The sequence below is a fragment of the Mustela erminea genome, chromosome 13 (assembly GCF_009829155.1).
Source record: "Mustela erminea isolate mMusErm1 chromosome 13, mMusErm1.Pri, whole genome shotgun sequence".
Taxonomy (NCBI): Eukaryota; Metazoa; Chordata; class Mammalia; order Carnivora; family Mustelidae; genus Mustela; species Mustela erminea.
Genome location: NC_045626.1, coordinates 35,499,825 through 35,513,361, shown reverse-complemented (window position 1 = coordinate 35,513,361; position 13,537 = coordinate 35,499,825). Strand labels below are relative to the sequence as shown.

General features: G+C 41.4%; 2 protein-coding genes across 8 annotated transcripts in view; one reads left to right on the top strand and one right to left on the bottom strand.

Annotated features, from left to right (window-relative positions):
* Positions 1–9,671, bottom strand: part of TPGS2 (tubulin polyglutamylase complex subunit 2) — a 62,068-nt gene extending 52,397 nt beyond the window's left edge. For 3 of the 4 annotated variants that reach the window (XM_032310990.1, XM_032310991.1, XM_032310993.1), the window contains exons 1-2: positions 9,467–9,671; positions 4,032–4,111 (exon numbers count right to left, since the gene is read on the bottom strand). In XM_032310990.1, coding sequence (XP_032166881.1) covers positions 4,032–4,111; positions 9,467–9,644 — 258 coding nt within the window. In that variant the 5' untranslated portion in view covers positions 9,645–9,671. Of the gene's footprint in view, positions 1–4,031; positions 4,112–4,196; positions 4,236–4,337; positions 4,850–9,466 lie in introns of those variants that run through there. The other variant, XM_032310992.1, reaches the window with a different exon arrangement.
* Positions 9,672–9,679: 8 nt separating this feature from the next.
* KIAA1328 (KIAA1328 ortholog) overlaps positions 9,680–13,537 on the top strand; it is a 320,199-nt gene continuing 316,341 nt past the window's right edge. For 2 of the 4 annotated variants that reach the window (XM_032310986.1, XM_032310985.1), the window contains exon 1: positions 9,680–10,005. In XM_032310986.1, coding sequence (XP_032166877.1) covers positions 9,705–10,005 — 301 coding nt within the window. In that variant the 5' untranslated portion in view covers positions 9,680–9,704. Of the gene's footprint in view, positions 10,006–10,052; positions 10,263–13,537 lie in introns of those variants that run through there. The other 2 variants (XM_032310989.1, XM_032310988.1) reach the window with 2 other exon arrangements.

Genomic DNA, 13,537 nt, shown 5'->3' with positions numbered 1-13,537 from the left:
TTAAAGAGTTAATACTCTTCTCAAACAACAGAAAGAGAAGGAAAATTTCCAAATTCATTCCTTAAGGCCAGCAGTACCCTGCTATCAAAACAAGATAAAGACATAACTAAAAAAGCGACATACAGGCCAATCTCCTGGATGAACATAGATGCAAAAATCCTCAAGAAAATACTAGCAAACCAAATCCAACAATACATTAAAAAAAACCACAAAAAACAAAACCCAAAACAATCCTGTTTCCAATTGCACTAAAAATAATAAGATACCTAGAAATAAATCTAGCCAACAAGGTGAAAAACTAGTGCTCAGAAAACTATAAAACACTGATGAAAGAGGGGTGCCTGGGTGGCTCAGTTGGTTCAGTGTGTGACTCCTGATTTCAGCCCCAGTCATGATTTCGGAGTCCTGGGATTAAGCACCGGGTAGGACTCTGTGCCCAGCAGGGACTTGGCTTGAGGATTCTCCCTCTCCCTCTGCCCCTGCCCCAGCTTGCAGGCTCTCTCTCTCTTTAAAAACAAAAACAAAAACACTGATGAAAGAAGTTGAAGACAATGCATATGGGAAAACATTCCATTCTCATGGACTGGAGAAACAAATATTGTTAAAAATATCTATGCTAGAAGAAGGGGCCGGCCTTCGAGCAACAGCGATGCAAGATGGCAGCCACCACGGGCTCGGGAGTAAAAGTCCCTCGCAATTTTCGACTGTTGGAAGAACTGGAAGAAGGCCAGAAAGGAGTAGGAGATGGCACAGTTAGCTAGCGTCTAGAAGATGACGAAGACATGACACTTACAAGATGGACAGGGATGATAATTGGGCCTCCAAGAACAATTTATGAAAACCGAATATACAGCCTTGAAATAGAATGTGGACCTAAATACCCAGAAGCACCCCCCTTTGTAAGATTTGTAACAAAAATTAATATGGGGCGCCTGGGTGGCTCAGTGGGTTAAGCCGCTGCCTTCGGCTCAGGTCATGATCTCAGGGTCCTGGGATCGAGTCCCGCATCGGGCTCTCTGCTCAGCAGGGAGCCTGCTTCCTCCTCTCTCTCTCTCTGCCTGCCTCTCTGCCTACTTGTGATGTCTCTCTGTCAAATAAATAAAAAAATCTTTAAAAAAAAATTAATATGAATGGAGTTAATAGTTCTAATGGAATGGTGGACCCAAGAGCCATATCAGTGCTAGTAAAATGGCAGAATTCATATAGCATCAAAGTTGTCCTGCAAGAGCTCCGGCGCCTAATGATGTCTAAAGAAAACATAAAACTCCCTCAGCTGCCTGAAGGACAGTGTTATAGCAATTAATCAAAAAGAGAATCCACAGGCCCTCCCCTTTCCCCCATTCGATTTAAGCAATCATTTTCCACAGTAGTACATTTTCTAGATATGTCTTGTAGACCTCAATGTACTGGAAAGGAAGCTCCCATTCAAAGGCAATTTATCTTAAGATACTGTAAACGTTACTAATTTTTTGTCCATTTGAAATATATAAGTTGTGCTATAAAAAAAAAATCTATGCTACCCAAAGCAATCTACACATTTAATATAATCCTGATCAAAATATGAACAGCATTTTTCACAGAACTGTGAACAAACAATTTGTGCCATGCCACAAAGACCCCAAATAGCCAAAGCAGGTTTGAAAAAGCAAAGCAAAGCTGGAGGCATCATAATCCTGGACTTCAAGTTATATTATCAAGTTGCAGTAATCAAAACAGTATGATGCTGGCATGAAAAAAGACAAAGAGATCAATACAAATGGAATAGGAAACCCAAAAATAAACCCACAATTATATGGTCCCTCTTTGACAAAGCAGGAAATATTACATCCAATGTGAAAAAGACAGTCTCTTCAACAAATGATGTTGGGAAAACTGGACAGTGACGTGCAAAAGAAAAAAAACAGAACCACTTTCTTATACTGTACACAAAAATAAATTCAAAATGGACTAAGGACCTAAATGTGAGACCTGAAGCTATAAAAATCCTAGAAAAGAACACAGGCAGTAACTTCTTTGACATCAGCCAAAGCAACTTTTTCTAGATATGTCTCCTAAAGGGAAATAAAAGCAAAAATAAACTTTTGTGTTGGGACTATATAAAAATAAAAAACTTCTGCACAGCAAAGAAAACAACAAAAGACAAGCTACAGAATGGGAGAAAGTATTTGCAAATAACATATCTGATAAAGGGTTAGTATCCCAAATATAGAAAGCATTTATCAAACTCAACATCCAAAAATCAAATAATACAATTATAAAATGAGTAAAAGATGTTTTTCCAAAGAAAACATACAGGTGGCCAACAGACACATGAAAAGATCCTCATCAACACTTGCCATCAGGGAAATGCAAATCAAAACTACAATGAGATACCATCTCACACCTGTAAGAATGGCTAAAATCAACAACACAGAAACAACAGGTGGTGGTGGCTGGCAAGGATATGGAGAAAAAGAAACCCCTTTGCACTTTGGTCGGAATGCAAAACAGTGCAGCCACTGTAGAAGACAGTTCGGAGGTTCCTCAAAAAGATAAAAATAGAACTAGCCTATAAACCAGCAATCACACTATTGGGTATTTACCCAAAGAAGACAAAATCAGTAATTCAAAGGGATACATACACCCCCACATTTATATAATAGCATTATTTACAATAGGAAGCAGCCCAAGTTTCCATCTATAGATAAAAGGATAAACAAGATGTGGCATATACATACAATGGAATATTAGCCATAAAAAAGAATGATATCTTCCCATTTGCAAGGACATGGATGGAGTTAGAGTGTATTATGCTTAAGTGAAATAAGTCAGAGAAAGACAAATATCGAACAATTTCATTCATATGTGGAATTTAAGAAACAAAACAAATGATCAAAGGAAGAAAAGAGAGAGACAAATCAAGAAACAGATTCTTAATTATAGAGAAAAAACTGATGATTACCAGAGGGGAAGGGGTGGGTTAAATAGGTGATGGGGATTAAGGAGTGCACTTGTGATGAGCACAGGGTAATGTATGAAAGTGTTAAACTACTATATTGTACACCTGAAACTGATATAGCACTGTACGTTAACTAAAAGCTTAGGGACACCTGGGTGGCTCAGTTGATTAAGTGTCCAACTCTTGATCTCAGCTCAAGTCATGAACTCAGGGTTGTTAGATCGAGCGCCATGTACTTAAGATTCTCTCTTCCTCTGCTCCTCCTCTACCCCACCTCTCCAAACCCCCACAAAAGAACAGTGCTGGTCCTTGCCAACCGCTCTCCCTTGCTCTCCTGTGCACCAGCCACAGGGACCTGCTTTATGCTCTTGGAAAATTTAATCCTTATCATTTCAAAGCCTTTACACAGGTTGAAAGCCCACTTCCCAGATACCATCTACCTGGTTAACAGCTTCTCCTAATCTCTTTGGGAAAAACCTTTAACCTCCAGAGTAGGTCAAGCTTCCTGACAATGCTATTTGCCTGCCTCTCTCAAAGAGCTAAATCTGCTTGTTAATTATACTCATAACGATCTATGCTATGTCTTAGACAGTAACATTAAGAGATAAGGAACTGGTTTTTGATTATCACTGAATCCCCAGGAATCAACACCAATCATAATGCCTGGTTCCATTTTAGAAACTTAAAACTTGTACTGAATAAATAGATACAAATTCAGAGGAGGCGTTGGGGAAGCAGTAGCTATTAATCTGCTTAGTACTTCTCAGTAACACTTACCCACATTCTGCCCAGCATGCTTATTAATACTAAATTTTTCCTTCCTTGCTGGATTTTTAGCTCTGTTGCATCAAACTCTGAAGTTCCACTGCCTCCAAATGACAGTGGGGCTCAGAGGAGATGCTCCAGGCTGGGGAAATGGTATGGAATTGAAGGGAATGCCCAAATAGAGAGAGAGAGAAGGGTGAACTCTACCCTAAAGGCAGCTGTGGCCTGAGGTAAGAACAAGCTTCCTGCCCTAATTTTTCCTTCTTAGGAAGGATGGGAGTTGAGCTCTCTTTGTAGGGATGTGAGGATTCAAAAGGGCAACACTCACTTGTTCCCATGAAGAAATCATATGACGTTCAGCAGGTGGTTTCTCTATGATAGTCACCTCTGTCACACCTGGGGAAGATTCTGGAAGAGGAAAAGAAAGTCTGTAAAGTTTCAGTGGAAGTGCTCTCACATATTTCAATACTAGAGGCTGACTGTTGAGGAGTACCTAGGAGTATCAGATTCCTTTGAGTAGCCTTTATTACCCCTGTGATAAGAAACAGGAAGAACTGTCAGTCCTTCAAAGGCGCTCAGTCCCACAACCTAGGACCAGCGATCAACGTGGTAGAAAGAACATCAGAACACCTACTGTACTCAGTCACTGTTCTCGGTACTTCAGCTGTTTTTGAACAAAAATCAGAGATTCTACATTCCTAGTGATTTTGTACCTCAGCTTCTCACTTACGATATGGTCAGAAGAAATAAAGAATAGCACCTTAATAAACTTTTACAAGATACAAAACTTGTTTGCTAGTTTTTCTTCTAAACAAAACCCATCTGTACTCTATGGGATCCCAGATGTATAGTATAGGCTAACACTATGAAAACTGGATTCCATCCAGAAATATAGTGAAAACAAAATAAATCATTTCTCTCAAGTCTTGAAAGCAGAAAAAGGTCTCCTAATAACCTCTTTGTGGAGCTATGCTCTAGCATTCATTCTGAGGTAAAAAAGAAGCCACATGACTTGGAACAGACTTTAATACCTCCTCCTACATTCTCTAGTTGTCTGTTTACCCACACTCAGGATTTTAGAATCCTTAATCTAAGACATAAACTCTGCTATGGGTTGAACTGTGTCCCTCACAAAAAATATACGTTGACGTCCTAACTGCCGTTCCTCAGAACAGGACTTGATTTGGAAAGGTCATTGAACATAGAATTCACTAAGATGAGGTCACAGTGGAGTAGGGTGGTCCCAAATCCGATAAAACTGGTGTCCTTATGAAAAGAATGCTTTGTGGAGAGACAGAGGGAAGAGGGCCACATGAAGATGGAGAAGTGGAGTAACAGATCTGTGATACAAGGAATGTTAAAGACTGCTGGCAAACCACTAGAAGTTAGACAAGAGGCAAGGCAGGTTCACTTAATATAAGTACCTGACATGAAGCTTTTGATTGCCAACCCTTCCATTTCAAATACATCCATCTTAAATAAATTGCCAGCTGTATGACACAACTACTAGCTAAACAACTAGGAACCAGGACACCCCACCCGGTGAAGTTTCTTCCTCTTTTCTTCCTTCCTTCCTTCCTTTCATTCATCTGACACAGAGAGACAGCGAGAGAGGGAACACAAGCAGGGGAAGAGGGAGAGGGAGAAGCAGGCTTTCCACAGAGCAGGGAGCCTGACTCGGGGCTTGATCCCAGGGTCCTGGATCATGACCTGAGCTGAAGATAGATGGGTAACAACTAAGCCACCCAGGCACCCCATGAAGTTCCCACTTTTAAAAGCCCTTGGTAACCCAGGGAACTGATGGCTTGACTCACCGTGCTTTTCCTTCCCACATCTAAGTTTTAGAGATTTTATTTATTTATTTGTCAGAGAGAGAGAGTGTGTGCACACAAGCAAGAGGAGTGGCAGGCAGAGGGAAAACCAGGCTCCCTGCTGAGCAAGGAGCCCAGTGTAGTAGGACTGGATCCCAGGACTCTAGGATCATGACCTGAGTAAAAGGCAGATGCCTTATAAAACTTTATACTCCAAAACCCAAATAATCCAATTATAAAATGGGCAGAAGACACGAAGAGACATTTCTCCAAAGAAGATCTCCAAAGAAGACATACAGATAGCTAACAGACACATGAAAAGATGCTCATCATCACTTATCATCAGGGAAATGCAAATCAAAATTACAATGAGATATCAATTCAGTCCTGTCACAATGGCTAAAGTAAAAAACACAAGAAAAAACTAGTGTTGGTGAAGACGTGAAGAAAAGGGAACCCTCTTGCTCTGCTGGTAGGAATGCAAACCAGTGCGGACACCATGGAAAACATTACAGAGGTTCCTCAAAAAATTAAAAATAGAACTACCCCACAACCCAGTAATCACACTACTGGGTATTTACCCAAAGAATTAAAAAACACTAATTCAAATGGATACATGCACTCCTATGGCTACTGCGGCATTATTTACAAAAGTCAAACTATGGAAGCAGCCCAAGCATCCACTGACTGATGAATGGATAAAGTTGTGGTATACAAATACAATGGAATATTATTCAACCCTTAAAAATGAAATGTGGCCATTTTCAACAACATGGACAGGGCTAGAGAGTATCATGATAAGTGAAATCAGTCAAAGAAAGACAAATACCATATGATCTCACTCATATATGGAATTTAAGAACAAAAGAGTGAAGGAAAGAAAAAAAGACAAACCTAGAAACAGACTCTTAACTACAGAGAACTGATGGTTACCAGAGGGGAGGTGGGTGGGGGAATGGGGGAAATAGAGGATAAGGATCGAAGAATACACTTACCATGATGAAAAAATTGACTTAAAAAGAATTACATTTTTTAAAAAAGGAGAGAAGTCTAAGATGGAGAGAGATATTATACAGTTGAACCTTAATTAATGCAGGGGTTGAAAATGAAGTTGAAAATCCATGTATAACTTTTGACTCTCCAAAAACCTACTGGGAAGCCTTACTGAGAACATAAATAGTTGATTAACACATATTTTGTATGCTGTATGTATTATATACTGTGTTCTTACAATAAATTAGAAAAAAGAAAACGTTAAGAAAATCATAAGAAAAAATACATTTATACCGCTGTGCTGTAAAAAAATCCATGTCTAAATGAACCCACACAGTTCAAACCCATGTTGTTCAAAGGTTAACTGAAATTGATCTTGTTGCATCTCAGGTAGATCTTACACCCTCTATTTAATCATCTGTTACCAAAATGTAACATTTCCTTACTCCTTGTTCCACTGAGAAGGAAACACTTCATTATCATAAAAAATTTTTTCCTCAGTTGATTGTTCAGCATTTCATTTTCTGATTTTACCATGAGTTCTCTATAGGTTCTACTTTGCTCTTGTTCGTCTTGTGAAATCGTGGTGTTTAATAAGATCTCTACTTTAATGATACCCTTTCTAGTCAGTTGAGGCAAAGTCCAGATATTTTAGCAGGTTTTTTTGTGTAGGGGAGAGAGATGTGAGCTTTCCTTTTTCTTTGCCCTTTTATCATCAATGTCAAAGGACTCTTCCTTCTTTTCTGCACATTTTCTCCTCTTGAATGTATGTCCCTTTAAATTGCATGGCCAACCCTTTAAACAGTACCTACTTTGAAGTCACTTTCCTGCAGCCCTGCTCTGATCTACCCAGTGTTCAGTACTGTTATACTTTCAGACTGGAGTGGTTTTAAACTTTCTGTTGCTTCAACTAGCCTCTTTGCTTGCATCATTTCTGGCTCTGCCTTTGCTTGCCACAGAGCCTTCTAGCAGTGAAGGCGTGGAACACGCACAGTGCTGGGATTTGTAGTTTTTTCTCTTTTTACTCATAGTTATTTTGCACTTCTGGCATTCTCTGTATTTTAAGTAGTGTTGGGCTTGGTTTTCGATAGAATTGTCATAGTTATGGAGTTATTTCACGCATCATTTAGAGAGGAAATTTTGGTGTAGTAGTTTGCTTACAACACACCCACCACTGACCCTGTTTTTAAAAATCCTCTATGTCAATTTTCAAAACAAAAATCAAATGTGAAAAAATAAAAATATAATGATTTTTGACTTATGATTGTTACCTTGAAATTATGAGGTTTCGATTAAATTTATAAATAGTATTAGAATGTTTGCAGGAGGCCAGCTTCACTATAAATTTAATTACCAGAGTTGTTTAATTTCCCAGGTAGATTTTGCCTTCTGTTACCTGTTTGCCAGACATCTGAAATGCTTAATATTAGAATATATTAAATATTTAAAGGAAATTTAAAATGTTTACAGTTATTTATTTAGGTTTTTAAATTGATTTGACAACTTAAGAGAAACTTGGCTGGCCAGTCTTAAGTAGATTACACATTAATCAAAAGAAATATATTTTTTAATGAGGAGATAGGATATGGTTGATCTGGATGATTAGCCATCTCCTTGCCCAACTCTGTAACTTCATTTCTAAAGCTCATCATTTCTCCCAAACATATAATGGCGTTTCGTCCTCATTTACAGCAGAATTTACTATAGACACTGGGGAATTCCAAGGGAGAACAAGACAAAGTTCCTAAACTCATGGACTTCTAGTACAGAAGAGATGGGTAAATTTAAAAGAGCAATCAAGTAAGTAATTCCAAGGAGTGATAAAGCCATAAGGTTTGAAAAAAATATAAAGACTAGGGAAGATAATAATAGAGAAAGGTGTTATTAGAAGTATAGTCTAAGGCTTCTCTGAAGTAATGATATTTAATCAGAGATTTGAAGAAAGTGAGGGAAAGAGAATTCCAGATTTTTTTCCCCTGGCCTAGTAAAGGCCTTGAAGCAGGCACAAGCTTTTTGAGTTTATGGTACAAGGAGGCCACTGTGGACAAGAAAAAAAAAAAAAAAGGTAAAAATAGGTCAGAAAGATAGATGAGGGCAGATCATAACGAACTTAAGGATCGCAGTACAGAATTTGGTTTTTATTATAAATGTGACAGGAAGGCATCAAAGCATGCCACCCAGCCTACTTAGGCTACTTTTTTCTCCCTGGTTATCTGGTTAACTTCAATTTGTCTTTCGCAAAATCTAGCATCCTCTGCTGTAGGACCTATAGGGTAACTCCCTGACTCCCAAAGAAGGTCAATCACTTCCTCCTGTGTGCTATTTCAGAGCCATAATAGAGGATTACTGGTCGCCTTTCACACCTCTGAGAGGACCTGGGCTGTGGAATTTTTCACAGAACTGTGTTTTGGTTCCCCACCCCATCTCTGTAGCCCCCGAGTGTGACAGAGCAGTGGGTGCTAACTAATGGTTCGGTAAAGGAAAAACTAACCCACTCAGTGGCTCAAGCCTCAACTCCTTCCAGCCACTTGGGGTGCGGTACCCCGGAGGCGCGTGGGAATTGTTGCCCCGGGAGGCTGCGTGCAGCGTTCCCTCGCTCTCTGCTACCTGCGTTTCAAGGATACTCCACGGGCCAAGAATGCCTCTCGGGAAACCTAATGTCCCCACTGTCAGGTGCCTGCTTTCTCCCCTTTGCGCACCTTTGCCCGTCCTTTCTTGGACCTGGGGTGGGACTGGGTTGGTAGGGGGCGGCGGGGACTTCTGGGCTTCCCAGCTCCGCGCCCGAGCACTCCCCGCAAACGCTCCTATGGCCTAGTCACGCACCCCGCTGCCCTCTCCTTAACATCGGAAGTCACCGCAGCAAAGCCCACTGGCACACAGCGACCGCGTCGCCCCTCCGAGCGTCTCTGTTCATCCCCTCATTCCGCCGTCTCTTTCCACGGCTCCCCGCCCCGCTCACCTAAGATGCGGGTGATCCCCAGGGTCAGCTTCTCCAGGTGCGGCTTGCTGCAGCCCGGGGGCGGTGTCTCCTCCATGGCTCGCGTCCCCGCTCCGCGCGCGGCGGGCGCAGCGACGGGGACCGGGCGGGAGAGCGGGGCGGGCGGGAGGGCTGGACGCCGCCCCAGAGGCTCGTCCATCGAGTTCACGGCATGCCGGGAATTGTAGTGCTTGGTGCCTGAGAGCGAAGCGGGGCGGAGATGGGAGGCCCGGGCTGCTCTGGGAGTAGTAGTTCCGCGGCACACTTGTTCCCTCTCCCCGGGCGGTCGCTCCACACCGCGCCACCGAGACACAGCGACTCGTCTGCTGGGACCCTACCGCCCCGCCGGGGCCGACCGCGCAAGCGGGGGCGGGCCTCTACGCGGTGCGGCCAATGGGGACTGGGCCTGAAGACCGGGGCGGGGCGGCCCCGGCGCGACGCCCGGAGTGGCGGTTGTTTCAAGATGGCGGACGTGGCGGGCCCCTCCCGCCGGGGCGCGACGGCGTTCTGGAGTCGGGACTGTATCCTTTGCCCGCCTGGCAGGGGGCGCCGGCGCCCTCCCGGGTGCGGCGAGCGGCGGGCGGTCGCGTGAGACTCTGGGGGGGGGGGGGGGAGCTCGATGCTGTCCCCGGGGGCGGGGCCGTCCTTTCCGGCCGCCGTGTAGGTGCCGGGCTTTTCCCCGGCAGGGGTGTTAGGTAGCAGAGAGCCTGATTCTGTCTCCAGGCTCGAGCACTAGGTTTGGGGACTCAGCACTGATGTTTCCCGGCCCTCCTAGGCGGTGAGCTTTGGAAAGATGGCCTAGAATCGTGGCCCTGCGGGAGCGCTGGGAGGGTCCCTCTGACCGTGGTGACCTCAGGCCGGCCGAGTCTCTGCGGAGGGAAGGGTGTTGACTGGACAGGGAACCTTTTTGTCTCGGTTTAGGACTGTCCTTGGTCTGCGTTGTTAGGAGCGAGTCAGGACCTTTTCGGACTTCGAAGGCCAGTCTGTGATGATTTACTTTCATGCTGGGATTTTCGGAGGGGTGTGGGGCTGACCGTGGTCCGGTGATGCTGGTTACGGAATAAAAAGCGTTGCACATCCTTGCTGCTGGAAGTAGTGTTGGGTCACCACTGGCAGGACTGAAGTTCTGGGATTGTTTTGGTGGGATGGAGAAACTGTGGAGCTTTTTATCGTTGTGGTGGTGTTCCCAGTTCAGTAACTGTGCTGAGATGTGTGACAGGACTGGTTCGTTCTCCGGTTCAGGTTGACTGTCCCAGCCTGCTCTTTTCCTGGTAAGTTCCATCCCTTTCGTTAGAGGAGTGTTACGTGAAGGAGGGCAATCCGTGTACTGCGTGCGTGCAGAGCAAGTCTTGTCTGTTTGCTAGGATCGATGATAGCATTATTTGAGGCATTGCTGTTAACTTTGGCAGAATCATTCTCTGCACACGCTACTTAGCTCCCAGTGAAACTTACAAAATTGTATTCTCAGTTTTCCTTTTTGAGTTACAGTACTAGGATTACAGGGTCATGTGGAGGGAGGGATATTTTTGCATTCCTTGCTGCTCAATGTTTAGTATTAGGCACTTTCTAAACATAATTACCATTTGTCTCTGATAGGTGGGTGATGGTCAAGTCAAAATCATGCACGTAGACTGTGGATGAAAACACTAATGCACTGTGCACATTAAATATCTTTTACCTTATAGATCAGGAAAGACGCAAAGGGAGTATATGCTTTGGGAATTGGGCTGAATTAGGAAGTTAGGAAATTGGGATGAGTCTTCTCATGAAATCCTGTGCTTGCAATGATAGAATTTTGTGATAGAGGAAATATTTGAAGGTTATCAGCTTATAAAGTGCTTTTGTAGTGTATTGGTTATTATTCCTTAACTTTTTCTGTGACCAGTGGAATTGTTCTGATAGGTATAAATGGGGAGGGGGGCAGTGTATTACTGTGGCATGGATTAAGTTAATAGGTAAATAAACTGAACCTGTGCACTTGGTGGAAGCAGCCCTATATGCTCACTTATTCATATGGTCATGTTATTTCTCATTTCGCATAGAAGTCCTACATCCTCCCTTTTCTCTTACATTCTCCCTTACTTTGAAAATTAATGTGAAATACCCATCTTCCCATTGAAAGTGAGGAGTTGAAATTATATGGGGGAAATGGTGGTGATTACATTGATAGAAATTCCGATTTGAAATAAATTGCAAGGTTACTAGTATTACCTATTTCCCCACACCTATTCCACATAATGACCAATTATCATCCAGCCTCAGGTATTTTCATTTGAAATGTCCGTAGGACACAAAAGCAAGGTCAAATGTAGATTTGCTATTGGATCTTTTCTAAAAAAGCATACGAATAGTTATGAATCATTGGGTTTAATCATGTGTCTCTGGATCTGGATCTCTTTTTCTGTTACATGGATGACTTCCTAGACCACCCTGTAGCCTTTATACAGAACTTGCAATAGTAAAAGACCAGAAAGTATGTGTGTAGAATCAGGTATTGCTTTCACACTATTGAAAGACAGATTTTCAGTGCTTTGCCTAAGCAATTAGAGAAATGTGATTGAGTTATTTCCCAGTCCTAGATGTTTCTGTCATGTGAGGACAGATCATCTGTGACTAAACATCATCTTTTTTTACTGTTGTCTTAATGAGTTATGCATTGCCTGCACAGTATGATTCAGCAGTGCTTTTTTGCACAAGGTGTATTTTTATACCTGATATGTAAACAAATGAATATGCCATGTTGTCATTTTATGGTTAAATCTTCAAGTAAAATATGCCCCTTCAGCCATAAACTGCTTTCTTACTTCATTGTAGCTCCTGGTAATATGAAAAGAAATTAGTGTTTCTGCAGTATCTGTATTTGATTGGGTAAATACACCCCAACTTATTAACATTAACAGTATTTTTAAATTGATATTAACAAATATGAATTAAAGGGATTTGGTCAAAACATCATAGTAGCTATAATCCATGCCATTGAATATTCAATTAAAAATAGAATCTTTATGTTGATGTTAAAATAGTATACTAGCCAGGAAGGTTACTCAGGTCAGTAATGATTACATATACATGTGTTGCTGGTAAGTGATTGAAACTCAGAAGGTTAGAGTGTGCAGTTCTAAGTTTTTTATTTTCTTCAGCTCTTCAGGATCTGGAGTAGATATGATTCTTCCTCTCTATTGCTTCTACGTTGGGTTTCTAATTACTGCTTTAATTCTGGGGATTTGGAGATTGGTATTATAAATCGATATATAAATATATAGATTAATAATTAAATAATAATTTAAAATATTTTAAAAAATATTTAATAAATAAAATAATTTTTAAAATTAAATAAATATGTATTTTATATATAGATAGATAGATAGATTTATATAAATCTATAAAGCATCAAGTATGCTTTATAATTGGCTTGTACTTATCTTAGTAAAGAACTTCCAAAAATACCAAAGTAGAACTGAGGGGGCATCAAGAACCCAATGAGAGGTCCAATATACATTTGGTATATATTAGGTCTCTGACTTTCCCATAAAATATGTTTTTATATTTTTTAAACTTTGTATTTGAAGAAAGTAAATATTTGGGTTTTTCAGATAGTGAGATGAAGATAGATTACAAATGATTAGAAAGGATGGGTTGGATGGAGGCAATTTCAATATTTTTAGGCTTATTTTTTAAAACTCTTGTTAAGGTCATTTATTTAGCATTTTAATATTTGAAAAGATTCTTAGCATGAATGTAGCTCACGAGTTTTGCCCTCGTATTTTGAAATGTTCCTCTACCCTTTAAGGAACTTCTGACTGCTCTAAGAATTAAAATGACATGGGACAGATTAAGAGGAGAAAAATCAAACTTAATTTGGTACATATGGCAAATCCACATGTATGTGAGCGATTCCAAAGAGAAGCAAAATGAGTTATGCTTGTCATTCCGAACTAAGGAGACAGGAGTAGGGGTCTGGAACTTTTAAGGAAAGGAAAGCCAATTCATAGGAAGATGAAAAGGAATAAATGTTTGGTAAACAAATGTTTTCTGGGCCATATGGAAACAATG